At 45.8% G+C, this 18138-nt stretch overlaps 1 protein-coding gene and 3 non-coding genes across 4 annotated transcripts; all 4 read right to left on the bottom strand.

Annotated features, from left to right (window-relative positions):
* TRNAA-AGC (transfer RNA alanine (anticodon AGC)) lies at window positions 1-73 on the bottom strand. Its single transcript has one exon. It is a non-coding gene; the product is annotated as a tRNA-Ala (tRNA).
* A 1991-nt stretch (window positions 74-2064) lies between these two features.
* On the bottom strand, window positions 2065-2137 carry TRNAV-AAC (transfer RNA valine (anticodon AAC)). Its single transcript has one exon. It is a non-coding gene; the product is annotated as a tRNA-Val (tRNA).
* Window positions 2138-3586: 1449 nt separating this feature from the next.
* TRNAA-AGC (transfer RNA alanine (anticodon AGC)) lies at window positions 3587-3659 on the bottom strand. The gene has a single exon. It is a non-coding gene; the product is annotated as a tRNA-Ala (tRNA).
* Window positions 3660-9045: 5386 nt separating this feature from the next.
* On the bottom strand, window positions 9046-9948 carry ORYCUNV1R1601 (vomeronasal 1 receptor oryCunV1R1601). The gene is given in 1 exon segment (NM_001167288.1): window positions 9046-9948. A coding segment is annotated over 1 exon segment (903 nt).
* Window positions 9949-18138: the final 8190 nt, after the last annotated feature.

Here is an 18138-nt window from a genome sequence, read left to right as displayed (position 1 = left end):
TGGAGAATGTGGGCATCGATCCCACCACCTCTTGCATGCTAAGCAAGCGCTCTACCACCTGAGCTAATTCCCCACCTGCAGGTGCCATCTCTGTTTCACTGGACAGTTGGCAGCAGTGTTGGCAAATTGCCTGCCACTCTCCAGAGTGCCCTGGAGTATAGGAAATGTCACATGTGCTCAAGACAAGCAGGACACACTGAGAGAGCGTCTGCACAACAGCCTGGGGAAGGGAAGCAGAGAGAGTGAACGTTGTGAAGTTGTGCAGGAGAAGAAAATGGGCAGTGGCCACAGGAGAGTTCTCTCCCTGTAGACAGGGGCAGTGCTGTCAGTTGCCAGGAGGGGGCAAAAGATTCGGTTGTTCCTGCCCAGTTTTGAACCCAGGACCTCTCGAGTGTGAGGCGAGCATGATGACCAGTACACTCCAGGATGCTAGAATGTGTAGTTTCCTCTTCATTTGTAGACATGTATTCAATATTTGAAAGTAATACAATTTTAAATCAGCCAGGAAGAAATTGTGTATTTTTGCTAAACATACAATTCTGGTTTGACTTTTTTTTCTTGCAGCATTCAAAGCGTTATTCCTTTTTTTTTTCTGGCCTCTATGCCAGAGGAAAAACATCATCATTAAAATTGCTGTCTCCCTCATTTTTCTCTGGCTGTTTTCAAGATTCTTTATTTTTCTTTAGAAGTTGGATTGTGATGTCTCATGTAAATTTATTTTGAATTTTTCCTGCCTAAGTTTGGTTTAAATTCTCAAATATATAGGGTGATTTTTTTTTTCAGAAATCTGGAAATTTTTAGCCATTAACTGTTCAAATAATTTTCACCCCTTTCTTCTCATCATCTGGGACTGGTACTAAGAAGACGTGAATGTTAAATCTTTTATTTCTCTATCGATCCCTGAGGTTCTGTTCATCTTTTTTTCTTTGAAGTTCACTGGATCTTCCCTCTGTCCTTTCTATTCAGGCAGTTTGCTTGGTTTTATTCAATCTGGTTTAGTTTTAGTTTAAACCAAAGTCATTGCTTGGTCTTCTTTTATATCTTCCATGCCTTTGCTGATACTCCCTGTCTTTCTCTCCACTTCAGGAGAGCGTGTCCCTGCTTCTTCAACATCATCACAGCTACTTGATGGTATTTGTCAAATATCCCAATATCTGTGTGTTATCATCGATGTCTATGGATTGTCGTTTCTACAGGAATTAGATTTCCTATGCTGAGTAATATGGGATCTAACCAGGCCACTTCGAGGTCTGCACACTGTTTGCTTTTGAAATCCTTTGTCCGGTGTTACTGCTATGGTTTTTTACAGCAGTGCACCAGATATGTGAGATTGGTAAATTTCCACCTGCTTTCTGGTATGTTTTCCATGTCAACTCCACTTCCAAGGCCTTTGCAAGGCTGTGCAGTTATATCTGGAATGTGTGCAAGTCGGTGGCCTACGCGGCCTAGCACTTGGCTCAGCTCTCAAAGTCTGCAGTGTGTTGTGTAGGATCATGGGGTGGTTTGCTTTCCCACTCCCTGACCAGGAAGCTGGAGCTGTATGCCACCTTGGCAGGGCAGTGTGAATCGGCCAGCTACCTGAGTGCGCCCTATTCTTTTGTGACCACAGTTCTCCTGAACCAATAAAGAAAGCACAAAGCTTTGCACTGTGTAGTGAAGGCATGGGAGACCATCACAGTCCTGCCTGCAGCTTGCTATGCAGAGAAGCGTTGAAATGGGTATTTTCACGACTTCTCCAAACTGGTATGTAAAACAGCACATCGTGGAGAATGTGGGCATCGATCCCACCACCTCTCACATGCTAAGCAAGCGCTCTACCACCTGAGCTAGTTCCCCAGTGGCTGTGAGTTTTGCTTGTTTGCATGAGCAGTGGGTGATCGGTGTCCAAGTGACTTCGCCCTGCCTTGGGGCGGCCTAGAACACTGAGAAGGACAAAGCCATTCGTGAACAACCTGACTGCGTGCGGGAGGAGCGGCCAGGGAGCCGGCAGAATTAAAAAAGCGTAAAACCGGGTGCTGACCCAGGCGGGGCTGCTGGTTCCCGGGAGATGGGGAGAAAACACTGTGTTCCCACCCGGTTTTGAACTGAGGACCTCTCACGTGTTAGGTGAGTGTGATGACCACTACACCACAGGAACCACACATAGCACAAGATTCCCTTCATTTGGGGATGTGGGTTCAGAATTGTTTAAATATAGACTGAATACAAATTGTGTGCTTTTTGTCACACATACAATTCTGGCTTGATCTTTTCTGTCAGCATTGAAAAAAGGTTATTTCATTTCTTCTGGCCTTCATATTTTCTGATGGGAAAACATCATCATTAAAATTGTTGTTCTCATTTTTCTCTGCCTGCTCTCAACATTTTTTTCCCTTTATCTCTAGTAGTCTGGTTGTGATGTGCTATGTGTAATTTCTTTGAGTTTAACCTACTTGAAGTTGGTTTAAATTCTTGAGTTTGTAGGATGATGTCTTTTGCCAAATATGGGAAATTTTTAGCCATTAAGCCTTGAAATATTTTTTCATCCTTCCTTTCCTCTCTCTGGCTCTCCAAACATGTAAAGGTTGATCTTTTATTATTTTTTCCCACTGAGCTCTAAGATTATGTTCACTTGTAAAAAACAAATTTCCTTTCTGTTGCTGTGATTGGTCACTGTTTCCTACTCAAGTCAGGGGCTCTTCCCTTGTCCTTTCTGGTCTGGCACTGAGCCCATCAAGTTTTTGTTTTGTTTTGTTTTGTTTTTGGTTGCTTGGCTTTATTTGATCTGGTTTGCCCACTAAACCGAAATGAAAGATTGGTCTTCTTTTTATCTTCCATTCCTTTGCTGAGACTTCCAGGCTTTCTTTCCATTTCAGGAGAGCGTGTCCCTCATTCAACGTCATTACAACTGCTTGATGTCATTTACCCTGTATCCCATCACCTGTGTTTCTCATCATCAGTGTCTATGGATTGCTATTTCTCACAGGGGTTAAGTTCCACCTGTGCTGAATAATGTGGGATATATTCTGGCCACTCCCACTGTCACGACCCTGTTCATTCTTCAGTCCAGTGTGGCTCATATTGCTTTTGCAGGCAGTGCTCAGATGTGTGTGACTTGCAAGTACTCACCAGCTTTCTGTCGTGATTTCAACTTTCAAAGCTTTTGCTTTGAAAATTGAATGCTATTCAGAGTTTTCTGGAATGTACAACCCCATGGCCTGGGTGGTTTATCATTTGGTCAAGTTTTCAAAGTGTATTGTACAGGATCAGAGGCACATATTCCCAGGCAGAGGTCTGTCCAAGGAGTTCACATCAGAATCCACCTTCTGGGCTTGCTCTCAGGCTCTCAAAAGAACAAGTGGTCACTTGTGCTCTGCTTTCCCACGCCCTTTCCAGAAAGCTGGGTTCCATGCAGTGGCAGAGCCTGCCTTTTGCAGGGCTGTGCTGCCTTTTGGGCCCTACTACAGCAAGCAGCCGGGAGCAGAATAACTGAGTATGTCCTAGCCTTTTGTTACACCAGCTTCTCTCAACCAAAGAGAAATCATAGGCCCCTCCTTGTCTGGCCCAAGGATCATAACTGGAGAGATAAGCAATAAAGCATGAAGGATGGAGAGTGTGGGCATCGATCCCACCACCTCTCGCATGCTAAGCGAGTGCTCTACCATCTGAGCTAACTCCCCTCCCACTGCCAGGCTCTCCTCTTTATTTCACTGGGCAGTGGGTGAACCATGTCTGAACCTCCTTGCCGGCTCTTAGGGTCATCCTAGAGCTCAGAAAAGGTCCAGGGTGTTCATGAGCATCCAGGACTCAAACCAGAGAGCATCTACCCTAAAGTGGCCAGGCCAGTCTCGAGGAGGACTCTACCAGCAGAGGGGGAAACAGCAAATGGGGAGAATGGACCCTGGATAATAGTGGACCTCCGAAATTCAATGGAATTTGACCTTGCAGACTTTGGGTGAGAGAAGCTGGGGAGCAGCCACTTAAAAGAGCCTGCCTAATCTGGATGTTAACGGGACTGGGCTGTCAGTGCCCAGGGAGGGGACAAAAGAGCATGTTGCAGCCACCTGCATTTAAACTAGGGACACCTGCCTAGAGGCAAGCATGATGATCAGTGCACCATGGAAACGGCACACAGTGTACACTTATCTTCATTTGTGGGTATGTGTTTAAAAAAATCCCATTTTAGGGGCTGGTTATGTGGCTGTGGCCTAACCCCCTACACCACAATGCCCACAACCCTATAGGCAATGGTTCTTGTCTCGGCTGCTCTGCTTCTGATCCAGATCCTTGTTAATGTGCCTGAAAAGGCTGTGGATGATGGCCCAAGTGCTTGGGCTCCTGCCACCCACATGGGAGACCTGGGTGAAGTGTCTGGCTCCTGGCTTCTGCCTGGCCCAGCCCTGGGCATTATGGCCATTTGGGGAGTGAACCAGCGGATGGAGATTCTCTCTGTGCCTTTCTGGTGAATTAAAATAAAATTTAAAAAAAATATTATTTCAAATTGACATAACTCTATATGTAATATGCATGATGCCTTCCTATACATGTACATGTAGTAGAATGGCTGGAAAAAAAACTAGGTCACACACTCATGATCTCACATGCTTCATGTGTGGCAGGAACAAATGGAGTCTATTTTCTCAGCAGTTTTCAAGAATTTCTAGTCATGCTACTGTACAGATCTCTTCAACTTCCTCCTCTGTGACCAGAATTGTCTGTCCTTTGCCAACATCGCCTCAGATCTTTAACCCCATCCCCAACCCCATCTGCTCCCAAGTCTAGTTTCTGCTCCTGGGAGTGGGGCTTTTTAGATCCCACGTGTGAGAGAAATCACGTGGCCTCTGTGTATTTGTGTGGCTTGATTGCACTGAACATCATGCCCCCAGGTTCACCCATGCTGGTGCAATGACGGAATTCCACCTCTCTGAAAGGCTAACTGGCATGCATGGTGTGTCTATACCACACTTTCTTCTCCGTTCACTAGCTCGTGGGCAATAAGTTAGTGTCCCTGCCTTGGCTGTTGGGAATAAAGCTGCCATGAAGATGGGAGGACAGGGATCTCTTCACTGACAGATTTCATTTCCTTTGGGTAGGTAACCAGTCTTGAGGTTGCTTGATCTATGCAAGTTCTCTTTTTAAGTTCTTCCTATGTATTGCCTCAGAAAACTTAGGGCATCGTTTGTTCCTGAAATAAAGTATACCTCCTAATGAATGTCTTTAAGGTTCCTTAAATGGAGTAGTTGCATAACTTCAGAAAATCAGAATCTGAAATATATTTGTACTATTGGTCAACCATAGAGAAGGAGACTTTTACGTATTCTGTATCTTTGCAATAAATAGAAGTGTAGTTTCAAACCTGTCAGTGGTATCCCAGCATGTGTGCTGCTGCTTTTAACACTGGAACAAGAATACACGTTACTCTGTGTCTAAGTTTTCATACTGTCCCAAGAGATGCTTTTAAATGTCCAGTCTCATTCTAGTTAGTGTCTCAGGTTACCTCCTGAGATGATAAGAATCACCAGAGTTATGCTCATTATGAAATGTTGGTATGATATTTAAAAAGGAGACAAAGGACCCAATTTCTAACAATATTGATGATAGTGGTTTAAAGAATCATTTATGTCTGGCACCACGGCTCATTAGGCTAATCCTCCGCCTTGCAGCGCCGGCACACTGGGTTCTAGTCCGGGTCGGGGCACCAGATTCTGTCCTGGTTGCCCCTCTTCCTCTCTGCTGTGGCCAGGGAGTGCAGTGGAGGATGGCCCAAGTGCTTGGGACTGCACACCATGGGAGACGAGAATAAGCACCTGGCTCCTGCCTTTGGATCAGCCTGGCGTGCCGGCCACGGCGGCCATTGGAGGGTGAACCAACGGCAAAGGAAGACCTTTCTCTCTTTCTCTGTCTCTCACTGTCCACTCTGCCTGTCCACAAAAAAAAAAAAAAAAAAAAAGAATCATTTATATAAAGGTTCATTTTTAAAGATTTATTTATTTGAAAGAGTTACAGAGAGAGGGAGAGAAAGAGAGAGAGATCCTCAATCTGCTGGTTCACTCCCCAGATGACTGCAATGGCTCAAGCCAGGAGCCAGGAGCTTCTTCCCGGGTCCCACAGAGGTAGCAGGGGCCCAAGCACTTGGGCCATCTTCCGTTGTTTTTCCCAGACCATTAGCAGGGAGCTGGGTCAGAAGCAGAGCAGCCAGCTCATGACCCAGCCCTCATGTGAGAAGCTGGCACTGAAGGTGGCAGTTTCACCTCCTGTGCCACAATGCCAACCCCAAGGCTCATTTTTACATTTATTTTCCCTACCTAATTTTACAGTAGGCTCGTAGGGTAGGGCTTTTTTTTTTAATTGAAATTATGCATAGACAATGTTCTTTGATGACTTATGTGATCAATACAATAATGAGTGTGAGTAAATAGAAGAGTAGACCCTTTATAGCATCTCTGTCTGAGAGATCGGAAGCCTCATACCATCCAACCCCTTCAGCATCCACATCACAATGTAAGAGGGTGGACAGCAGTTTCAATCATGTGAGCAGAGTAATCCATGTGAAGAAATCTGGGGCTGCTGTTGTGTGACCCAGTGAGTGACGCTGCAGCTTAGCAGGCCTGCACCTGCTATCAGAGTGCTGGTTCCGGCCTTGGTGCCTCTGTTTGCCATGCAGGTTCCTGCTAATGCATTCTGGGAGGCGGGAGATGATGGGCCCCTGCCACCCCTGTGGGAGACCCCATGGAGTTCCTGGCCGCTGGCTTCTGCCTGGCCCAGCCAAAGCCCTGCCTTTCATGTGGATGAAAATAAACTTTTTTTTTTTAAAGAAAGAGACATTCGCTTTCAGTCTTTTGGGTGGCTGAGATGTCAAATTTATAAGCTTCTGAGGAAAATTGTTCAAATGTATAAGAGTTGATACAGTTAGGAGATGAACCCCCATGTGCTTGTCTGGCAGTCATCAACACATTACCGGTCTCGTCTCCCCCACCCCCTTTACAGGAGAGGGCAGGGGCAGTATTCAGAGTAAAAGGCAAACACAGCACCTTAAATTTCTTAGGCAAAGTGTCCCACAGATAAGGGCTTTTATATTTTACTTGTATTCTTTTTTAAAAAAGTATTTATTTATGTATTTTTATGAAAGGTGGAGTGACAAGGAGAGAGAAAAAGAGCAAGAGAGTGAAAGAATGTTTTCTTTTTTTAAAAAAAAATATTTATTCATTTATTTGAAAGTCAGAGTTACACAGAGAGAGAAGGAGAGGCAGAGAGAGAGAGAAGTCTTTCATCTGCTGGTTCACTCCACAGTTGGTGGCAATGACCAGAGCTATCCCAATCCAAAGCCAGGAGCCAAGAGCTTCTTCCAGGTCTCCCACATGTGTGCAGGGGCCCAAGAACTTGAACCATCTTCTACTGCTATCTCAGGCCAAAGCAGACAGCTGGATTGGAAGTGGAGCAGCCGGGTCTCGAACTGGCACCCATATGGGATGCCAGCGCCTCAGGCCAGGGTGTTAACCCACTGTGCCACAGCACTGGCCCCAAGAATATTTTCAATCCATTATTTCACTCCCAAAATGCTTATAAGAGCCGGGGCTGGGCCAGGCCAAAGCCAAGAGCCAAGAATTCCATCTGAGTGTCAGGAACAGAGTACTCAGGTCATTATCTGCTACCTCCCAGACACATTAACAGGAAACTGAATCAGAAGTGTGGAATAAGTACCAGTACTACTGAATGGGACGCAGGCAGCCCAAGTGGTATCTTAACAAGCTGTGCCACAATGCCCAACCCTATTTTATTTTTATTCTGTTATGTCATGTTGGAATGACTATTATCTAAAAGAACAAAGATAGCAATTTCTGTCATGGTGAAAATGAAAGGGAACCTCAGAAATCACTGTTCACATTCTCCATGCTTTACTGTTTGCACCTTCATGCAGAGCAAGGGAGGGCTGGGATGGCCCCCACACATCCTCTTATTTTGTACTTTGTTGCCCTCTTGGTTCAGAGGGCACAGAACTGTGGTCACAGACAGGTGAGGCACACTCACTGGGTGTTTTGTGCCCTGATTTTTCCCGTAGCATGGCCAAAAATGCGTCACAGTCCTGGAAAGGGCAGGCCACAGCCACCAGTTGATAGCCCCAGCTTCTTGGTCAGGGAATGGGAAAATGGAGCCCAGAGAGGCCATCAGTCCTGCTGAGACTGTGGGAGCCCACCTGGAAGGAACCCACCCTTGTGAACTCCTTAGCAGACCTCTGCCCTGTGAATATGTGCCTCTGATCCTACACAGCACACTTTGAGAGCTGAGACGAGGGATAAACCGCATGGGTAGGTGCAGTTATAAGCAAGTAAATAATTATTACATTGTCTGACAACAGCCTGTGTTTGCTAACGACATAACTGAAATAAAAAGGAGCTCCTGAAGACAGGTTCACGTATTCCAGGATCAAGAAAAGAACAGTCTTCACCGCACATCTCCCTCTTTCCAAAGTGACCAATCCCAAGAGGGCCAGGGTCACGAGTCTCATACTTCAGGTAGAGAGCTGCGGCCTACTGGGTTATCTTGTGGAAGGAACATGTGCCAGTAGAAAACAACATTCCCCAATCAACCTTGCATTTAGAGGTGGCTATTTAGTAGTTTAACAAAATATCCAAATATTTACTGGAAGTTTCTAAAAAAAGTTTTGTTTTCCTAAAGAGTGTATGTGTGTGTGTGTGTGTGTGTAAGAGAGAGAGAGAGAGAGAGAGAGAGAGAGAGAGAATACATGTGGTCTGTTTTTGTCTGTTACCTTCCACTTTTTCCTCATGATCAGAATGCTGACTAAACTACACCACCAACTGTGCAAACAAGAAGACACAAGCTACACGGCAGGGAAGGCAGAATGGGAGTCTGGGGAGAATCTGGATTGCCCACTTCCTAGAACCCCTCAACAGGCTTAGATTGCCTGGTACAGACTTCTTATTAAATGAAAGTGTATTTTTGTAAGCCTTGATGAATTTACTATTGTGATCCATACAGAGAAAGGCAATCCCTAGAGACATCCTCGGTACCTGGCAGAGTCTGTACAGAAGCAGCTCCCTGCCCACCTCAGTGAGCTCTCCAGCATTCAGCAAAGTGAACATCCCTGCTGGTCAGGACAAAGGGGCTGAGACTGGCATAACCTAGTTCTAGAAATATTTTAATATGTAATATGGTAGAATCCCCAGTCAAGGTGGACCCTATGTAGAAAGAGAAAATGAAATCTGTCCAATAGGAGAAGAGGAAACAGGTCATGAGAATGAGAATGCTCTGAGTAGCTCTGACCTCTGGGCTGGAATGTTTTGCAGTCCTGAAGCTCTGGAGGTAGAGGACACGCTTGTGATGTTTGTACAGATGGAGAGCCATGTGCCCACTGCTCCAGCCCATGGCACTCTGAAAGGTGAGGTCCCGAAGGGCCATGAGGGAGAGGAAAAGCCACCTGACTATTCGCCCAGCTGGTAGCATGTAGCAATACCTAACATACATTCTAACTCCAGACCCGTTCACGCTGTTGACTGCTGTGATGTAGTGGAGCAGGTTAGAGCTTATGAGAAGACTAAAGACCCAGAAGAGGAGGAGGTAGGGAAGAAGCTGCCAGGCAGTGCGGGGTTTGAGCTTTCTCCACCAGGTGGTCCTGGGACTGACAGTGATGGCCTGGACTATGCTGAGGAGGCAGGTGGTGCAGATGGAGAGGCTCCAAGCCACCCTGTTCAGGTAAATCACAGCTTTGCAACCAATGTCACCTAGGAAATTTCTGAAATAAATGACAGGGGTTATGTCTCTGATCCCTGTGGTGCAAATAATGAGTATGTTTGAAACAGCCAAGTGGATGAGGACAAGGTCTGTGGGCTTTTTCTCAAGACCCATGACCAAAGTATGTACATATCTCACAAGCAAAAGGAAGTTCCCCACAACTCCAGGTCCAGCGAGAAAAAAGAAGATCATTCCGTGGATGACGTCAATCCCAGTCATCTCCCAACTTCATCAACGGAATGAGGGAAACCTTTTGAGGAACACAAAGACGTAAAACTGACCAAGTTCAGGTCTGTGAGTTTTCTTTGTGTTTAGATTAATAGCAGGGTCTGAAAAAAGTACACCGCCCATAGTTCTTTTCTCTTTTGAAATTGACTTTCATCTCTTCCTTGCTTGCTTCCTTTTTTTTGTCACAAAGATGATGACAACTAAAACTGAAATGTAAATTCTGTATTTGTTCATCACCAGCCTTCCCAAATAAGCCTACTCTGTGTCCCTTGTGTCCAAAAGGGCATGAGGACTTTTTTCCTAGACAGCTGCTGAACATGGGACAATGACCTCTGTCGATCCAAGCTGTAACCCTGAAGTCCTTCTTTTTCATGGCTCACACTCAACAACCTGCTCCACTGGACTGTGCTGGTGTGTCTCTTCTCCATCTTTGTTACCAGTCCTCAATGAGAGCTGGCAATAAGCCAGGCACAAAAGTCAAGCCCTGCATAGTCTTACTTACGTGTAGAAACGAAAATGTCATCTCAAGTGTGCAGACAGCAGAAAAGCAGTTACCAGAGGCTGCAAAAGGTGTGTGTGTGGGCGGGGGAGGTACAGGTGTGGAGGGAGGTAGGTTAATGTGTAGAAGGGTGCAGCTTTATAGGAGGAATAACTTCTAATGTCTATAGCACAGCAAGATGTCTATGACTGGCAACAATCAATTGCATGTTTCTGTGTACCTGGATGAGAGGATTTTGAGTGTTCCCAACACAAAGAAGTGATAAGTGTGTTAATACGGAGGGAGGAGATAGAAGGGCCAAGCCTCACCCCAGGCAGGACTGACTGGCAGAGCTAAGACTTGTGTTCAACTGTACTCTGGGTGGGGTCAGTGAGAAACTTTTTTTCCTCCTGCTTGCCTTGTCCTTGTTCTGTTTCTTGAGAGAATGTTCCTAGGTATGGCCTTGGACATACAACCTGCTCTCCCTCAGACCCTACCTTCTCATCTATGGACAGGTCAGTGCTTTGTCCCAGCTGGGTCCACAGTGAGGACTACCTGAGTGGATGTCTGCAGTGCAACAAGAAAAGACAGATGTTTTAGAACGGTTGTCAGTGTCATTGTCCTCACATTGGTTGTCACACTTTTTCAATTCCCTATAATTAGGTACTGTGCTATGTTGTGAGTCTAAGGAAGAGAAATTCAGAAAAAATGAAATAATAAAAAAGAAGCCAACAATATCCTATCCCCAAACAGTAAAGGACACCAAAGGAAGAGACACATTTAAGTTAAAACACTACAAAAATCCCAGTGCTGGGAGGGAGAGTGCAGAAGGGCAGGGAGCCTGGGGGAAGAGCTCCCCACTGCAGGCTGAAAGCCCACTGCTGCCTGATGCCCCCAGCCTCCCTCACGCCTGGGAAACCCAGCAGCCCTGGGCTCAGAGCATCAGTGGTGCTGCTGCACAGCGGCTCCCTCCAGGGCCAGACAAGCAGACACTGCTGGGTGCATTGGGAAGGGATCCCCATCCTCTCCCTGGGTCCTCACACCTTCCTCTTCCACAGGCACAGGGGAGCTGAGACCCTCCCTCTCCCCACCTGCCCCTGACCAGCCCTGCCTGGGGCAGCCCCCCTGGCACTCAGCATCACTCACCTGAGCATGTGCAGGGGCTCTGGCTGGAGCTGTGGAGAGCAGCACAGCCAGGCCTCTTTATCCTTCCCTGAGTCCCAGTGCTCAGGGACACTCTCACTGCTGTCAACATGTCAGTGTCAGGAGTTTGGCTCTGCCAGGGGAAAAGGCTCCTTGTGTGCTCTGTGGACCCCTGGAGCCAGCTCTGCCCTCTCCCTGCTGGGCCCTCATTTGCTGAGCCCAGAATCCTCCTGGTCCTAATTGTGGTGAACCTGCCCTGATGAGCAGAAGGCAGCTGGGTGAGGAGCAGGTGCAGAGGGCTCTGGGTTCCTGGGACCTGATTATGTTCTCGTCCCACCCTCCTCTCACCACCAATGCTCAGGACCAACTGGGAAGGAGTATTGTAGAGTCAGCAATGGACACTTTGCCAACATTTTTTTTTTTTAGCTTGTAGCATTTTTTAATTTCTGAAAAACTGTATCAGGAACAGCATTCAGGTTGGTTAGTTGCACAGTTTATGTCCAGTTTCACAGTCTATTGACTTTTCTGCTGATATATTTTAATTATACTCAGTCAGTCGTGAGTAGAGAAGCCTAAGTATGCACAGAAAGATACATTCGCATTTCTGTTGTTCTCATTGAGTTGAGTTTTGTATATTTTTGGGCTACCTTGGGGTTTTTTCCCAAATGATTCCCAAAAGTCAGTTACCCATCAGTGTGTGAATTACAAAAAAGAGGTTTTTCCCCCTAGTTTACTATAATTTAGCAATTTTTAAAAGGATTTTATGTATTTGAGAAGTAGAGTTACAGACAGTGAGAGAGACAGAGAAAAAGGTCTTCCATCCACTGGTTCAGTCCCCAAATGGCCTCACCAGCCAGAGCTGGGACTATCCAAAGCCAGGAGCCAGGAGCGATTTCTGAATTCTCATGTGGGTGCAGGGGCGCAAGCATTTGTGTGCCCTCTTCAGCTGCTTTCCCAGGCCATTAGCCAAGACTTGAACTGGAGCCCATATGGCCAGCTTCACCCTCTACACCAGAGTGCTGGCCCCCTCTTCTGAACATTCAAAAAGTACTCTACATTTCTCACACAAGGTCACTGAGTGCTGGAGTCCAGGGCTGCCTTGGGGTGTCATGTCCAGAAAAGAGGGGCCCCTGGGTGCTGGTGCTGCTTCCTGCATGCAGGGAATCAGGACTTAGAGCCCACTGAGGAGGTCCCTTATCTTGCCTGCCCTTCTCTGTGTGTCTAGCTCTTTAAATGTTCACTTCCAAAGCGTCATAATGCCACTGCGCTGGATGCTCGAGTTCTGCAGTTACGGTCCAGAGCTCACTGAGTGCCGTGTGGCCTTGGTCTCAGGATCACCCATCAGCTCTGGGGCCCTCAAGCCTTTCAGAGATGGCCTCTTTCTCATCTGTCCAGCAGACAGCAAGGAGAAGGCAGCAGCCAGGCTGACACCGGGCACCCCCTGCAGTGCAGGCTTGCCTGGGGGCACTGCTCTCATCCCCACCCACCCACCCCCTTCCTCAGAGCCCAGCCCAGGCCCTGCTGCAAGGGAATGTGCTGCCCTGCATGGACACACAGTGACCTCACGTTCAGGTGACACTGTCCCAGCCACAGGAGCAGCTGTGCCAGGTTAGTGGAGGTGGGAGGAGGAGGGCCCAGCGGAGCTGATCTGATGGCAGACCCAGGGTTTCCTTACCCACTCCTGAGCTGCACAGCCCGGCGGCCTCTGCTGCTGTCTGGACCTCCCTGACCACTGGGCTCAGCCAGGCCTGCTTGGGGCTGGGGACACAGTCCCTCACTCACATTTCTCCTGCTCAGTTCTTAGAGCCCCTGCATGTGCTGTGTGGGCTCCCTGCAAACTCCAGTGTGCGACTGGGTCACAGCCACACAGCCTCTGTTTGTGGAGCTTCTGTACAGACACAGAGGAAATGTAGGTGTCAGGAATTTCCTAACAAACAATGGATTTCTCAAGTGTCTGCTTCGTACGTGTGAGAAGATGAACACACATTGACTAATGGATTAAACATTACCGAGAGGCCACTTTGATTAACTACCATTAGCACTTTCTAATGCAATCACTTGGGGAGTGGATCAGCTGGTGAATGCTCTCTGTCAGTCTCTCTCCTTTTACATACATAAATAGGTAAGTAAAGATTTGTGTCTGTGTCTGTGTGTGTATAAGATTGCAGTAACTGATGAGTCTCCCCAGTCACTGTAGCCATTTGGGGAGTGAACCAGCAGGAAGAATCTGTCTCTCTCTCCATAACTCTGCCTCTCAAATAAATACATCTTTAATTTACATATTGGTGTCTATAGATTATCCTCCCTCCATGAAAATAAAAATAAGATTTTTTTGAGAGGTAGATTTACAGAAGAGAGAGGGAGAGACGGAGAAAGATCTTCCATCGCTGGATCGCTTCCCAAATGGCCACATGGGCCAGAGCTGGGCCGATCTGAAGCCAGGAAACAGGAACCAGGAACCTCCTCTGGGTTCCCACACGGATGCAGGGGTTCAAGCATTTGGGCCATCTTCCACTGCTTTCCCAGGCCACAGCAGAGAGCTGGATCAGAAGTGGAGCCAGCACCACAGGCAGAGGCTTAGCTATTAGGCCACAGTGCCGGCCCCTCACCCCCACCCTGGCCTCGCTCCTCCACCTCTGTGAAAATTATGATTTTCCCGTTTCTTCATATGTTAAATAATCTTGGATTATTATAAACTGGATATTTTAGTTCAACGTGATAACATTGTGTCTCCTGTAAAACTTTGAATAACAGTGCACAGTTGGATTTCACAGGCACTTGACTGCCTTGTGTTAAACTTCCAAGTTTAAGCTCTGCATGTTGTGGTTTCAAAGCCAGCTCTGTTTTCAAAGACTACAGTTCTATTTGGAGATTTGTGGAGTGTGTGTGTCCAGGGGCCAGTCTGGCCTAGCTGGTGGCCCTGGCTTGGTTCAGGTCTCTAAGTTCATGGTGAGTTGTTTATGACCAGAGCCTCTGACTGTAACTCACGGTGCACCCAGTAGTACTAAGACAGGCCTGTGGGTTTGCTTTCCGGTGACTCCCTTGGTCGTTCTTGTTCCATGGGGTTTCTTGGTCATTCTGGGGTTCAGTCTCCTGACCAGGAAGCCAGGACTTTCCCTGGTGGCTCTGCCCTGCATTCAGGACCAGGCTGCAGGTGGAGACAGGGGGTGACAGACAATTGGGAGTACCCCGGGGTGACGGTAGGGGGCGACACAGAGCAGGCTGCTGGATCTGTACCTCTAGGGTCAAGGCGTGGGCGCCCACACGTCACAAAGCAGGGAGGCGTCCCTGTGACTGTGGTGTCCAAACGTCTGATGGCCACTCAGTCTCCAAGAGCTTAGAGGGCTCGTCACCTGAGAACTGAGTGAGGTCTGAGTAGGAAACCTGGAGAATGTGTGCCTGGATCCCACCATTCCTGACACACAGGGTCAGCACTTTCCCCTGCTTTACACACTACAGGCGCGTGTTCTCCGTGAGGACAGCCCAAACTAAAAAAAATCCTACAGGTAACAGCCATAAAGCATGTGAGAGATAAGCTCACACTGGATGAAGTCATCAGAAACTACACATATTCACTGAGGGAAGTGGATGAGGAGTGAATGGAAGGAACCTACTTGGGTATAGGACTTCCCTTGTGAAGGAAATACCTGTTCACCTGGAGTGAGGCGTGTGTGTACATGCGTGTGTGCCAGGCTGTATGTGCGTGTGAGTACACGTATATCTGCACGTGTCTGTGTCTGCATTTGTGCATGTTGGTGTGTGACTACACGTATGTGCTACAGGTGTGTGTTTCTGCACATTCAACCAGAAGAGCAAAAGGAAATGATTGAAGAAGAGTGGAGATAGTTTAAGTACTTAGACAGCACCATCGGGCTGACCAATCTGTTGCGATACAATAATAGATTTCGGTACCCCACGTCCAATAATGTCTAGATAGAAAAATAATAAAGAAACAAGGAGCTTAACACTATGCACTAAACGGACCTATGGGCACACTTTTCACCTGACAGCAGAAACACAATCTCCTTAAGCACACACAGAACATTCTCAAGGGCAGATCACACTAGGTCACAAACAAGTCTGAAAAAGCTCAAGAGGGTAGAAATCATGTCAACTATCTTTCCCAAACACAATGGATTGAAACTAGAAATCAGTAATAACAAGAAAATGGAAAATTCACAAACACCTGGGAGTGACTAACACGATCTTGGACACTGGATCAAAAATAATAAAAGGAGTCCTTAAAGTATCTTCATAAAAAATAAAAACACAACTTACCAAAACTTATGAGATGCAGCAAAAAGAGTATTAAGAGGGAAGTTTATAGCAATAAATGCCTACATTAAAAAAAAAGCCCCCAAAGATAACAACATTTCAAGGAACCAAAAGGAGCAAACCAAAGCCTAAATTAACAGAGGAAAACAATATGAGAAATTAATCAAACTGCTAGTGCTGTGGCACAGTAGGTAAAGCCACCTCCTGCAAGTGTTGGTATCCCATATGGCTGCTGGTTCAAGTCCCAGCTGCTCCACTTCTGATCCAGTTCTCTGCTATGGCCTGGGAAAGCAGTGGAGGATGGCCCAAGTGCTTGGGCCCCTGCACCCAAGTGGGAGACCAGGAAGAAGCTCCTGGCTCCTGGCTTCAGATCGACCCAGCTTGGCCATTGCAGCCATTTAGGGAGTGAACCAGCGGTTGGAAGACTTCTCTCTCTGCCTCTGCCTCTTTGTAACTCTGCCTTTCAAACAAATAAATAAATCTTTAGAAAAAAGAAATTAATCAAATAGAAACTAGAAAAATCAACAGAGCAGTTTCTTTTATGAAATATAAACAAAATTTAAGATGCATAGCTCAATAACTAAGAAAAAAGAGAAGAATCATAAACAAAATGTAAAAAGTGGAGGCATGACACTGGAAGCCACAGAAATGAAAAAGAGGATAAGAGTTTATTATAAAGAATTGTTTTAACTAATTGGATAATGCAGAAGACATAAATTCCTAGAAATCTTCAACCTCCCAAGACTGAATAAAAAGAAATAGCCTGACCAGATCAAGACCAAATGAGACTGAAGGAATCAAACACTTCCTCATGAAAGCTCATCACCAGCTGGTTACACAGCTCAATTCCACTAAACCTTTAAAAAAATTAATGCTAATCTTTCTGAAAATCTTCCAAATTATAGTAGAGAGTGATACTTTGAAACTCATTTTATGAGACGAGCATCACCCTGACACCAAAACCAAGAAAAGATATCACAAGAGAAAAACTTACAAAGAAACATAGACACAAAAATAGAAAAAATAACTCAACTACAGCACCAAGAAGGTTACCCACTGTGAGTAGGTGGGATTTATCTCAGAGATACCTGTTTGACTCAACATATCCAAGTCTAAGTGATTTGTTACACGAACAGAAATGAAAGTTAGAAACCACGTGCCCATGGGTGCAGAAAAAGAATCTGATCAAGTATAACATCTATTCACGATTTTAAAAAAATTTGCAACAAAATAGGTATAGAAGAAAATTCACTCTACGCAATAAAGGCTGTTCATGAGAATCCATAATACCATACCAGGAAATGGTGAGATTTTATCTGATTTAGTACGAGACAACAATTCCCATCCTCTCCACTTCTTTTCAAAACGTGGAAGTGCTGTGAACAATGAGATGAGAAAAACAAATAAAGGCATGCAAATTAGAAAAAAGCAAGTAAGACTGTGCAGATTACATGGTATTATTATATGTAGAAAATCCCAAAGAATTAATCCAAAAATTATTAGAACTAATAAATGAATTTAGAAAAAATTTGTTACAAAATCAACATGCAAAAAATAGTTTTGTTTCTTTACACCAAAAAAGTATCTGAAAACAAGTCCAGAAAATTGTTACATTAACAAGCACTAAAAATATTAGAATACTTAGGATTAACGAAGATGACAGTCCTGCATATTGAAAAACATGAAACACTGATGAAAGAAATTGAAGAAGACAGAAATAAATGGAAAGGTATTCTGTGTTCATGGATTGGAAGAATTAATGTTGTTGAAGTGTCCATACCACTGAAGCTGACATACAGATTCACTTCAAAATACATTACTTAGCTATAGATATCAAAACAGCATGGTATTGGCATGAAAACAGACATGCGGACAAATGGAAAAAACTAGAGAGCCCAAGGGTGGCATTTGTTGCAGTGGTTAAAACACTGTTTGCGACACCTGCATCCCATATCAAAGTGTTCAGTTCCCGAGTACCAGAGTCGGAGTCCTAGCTCCACTCTGAAATCAGCTTCTGCTCAGTACACTTTGGGGGGGGGGGGGTAGATTATGCCTGAAAAAAATAGTAGCCACTTGGGCCAAAGACTTAAAGGGCAAACAGTGTCAAGACGGTAAACCTGGCCAGGATGCAAACCACTTTATTCAGCATAGGGAGAACTAGGAAGTGCTACTTTGTGTGAGAATCAACAAGCCATCGTCGTGGAAGATGAGAAGACACAGGTGTTAGGATATCTGACAGAAACCATCAAGCAGATGTGATAATGTTCCAACATGAAAAGACACAC

Source organism: Oryctolagus cuniculus, chromosome 5 (genome assembly GCF_051225735.1).
Source record: "Oryctolagus cuniculus isolate XC-2025 breed Fujian yellow rabbit chromosome 5, ASM5122573v1, whole genome shotgun sequence".
Classification (NCBI taxonomy): domain Eukaryota; kingdom Metazoa; phylum Chordata; class Mammalia; order Lagomorpha; family Leporidae; genus Oryctolagus; species Oryctolagus cuniculus.
Note: the sequence above shows the minus strand (reverse complement) of the source record. Positions and strands in the feature narration are given on the sequence as shown.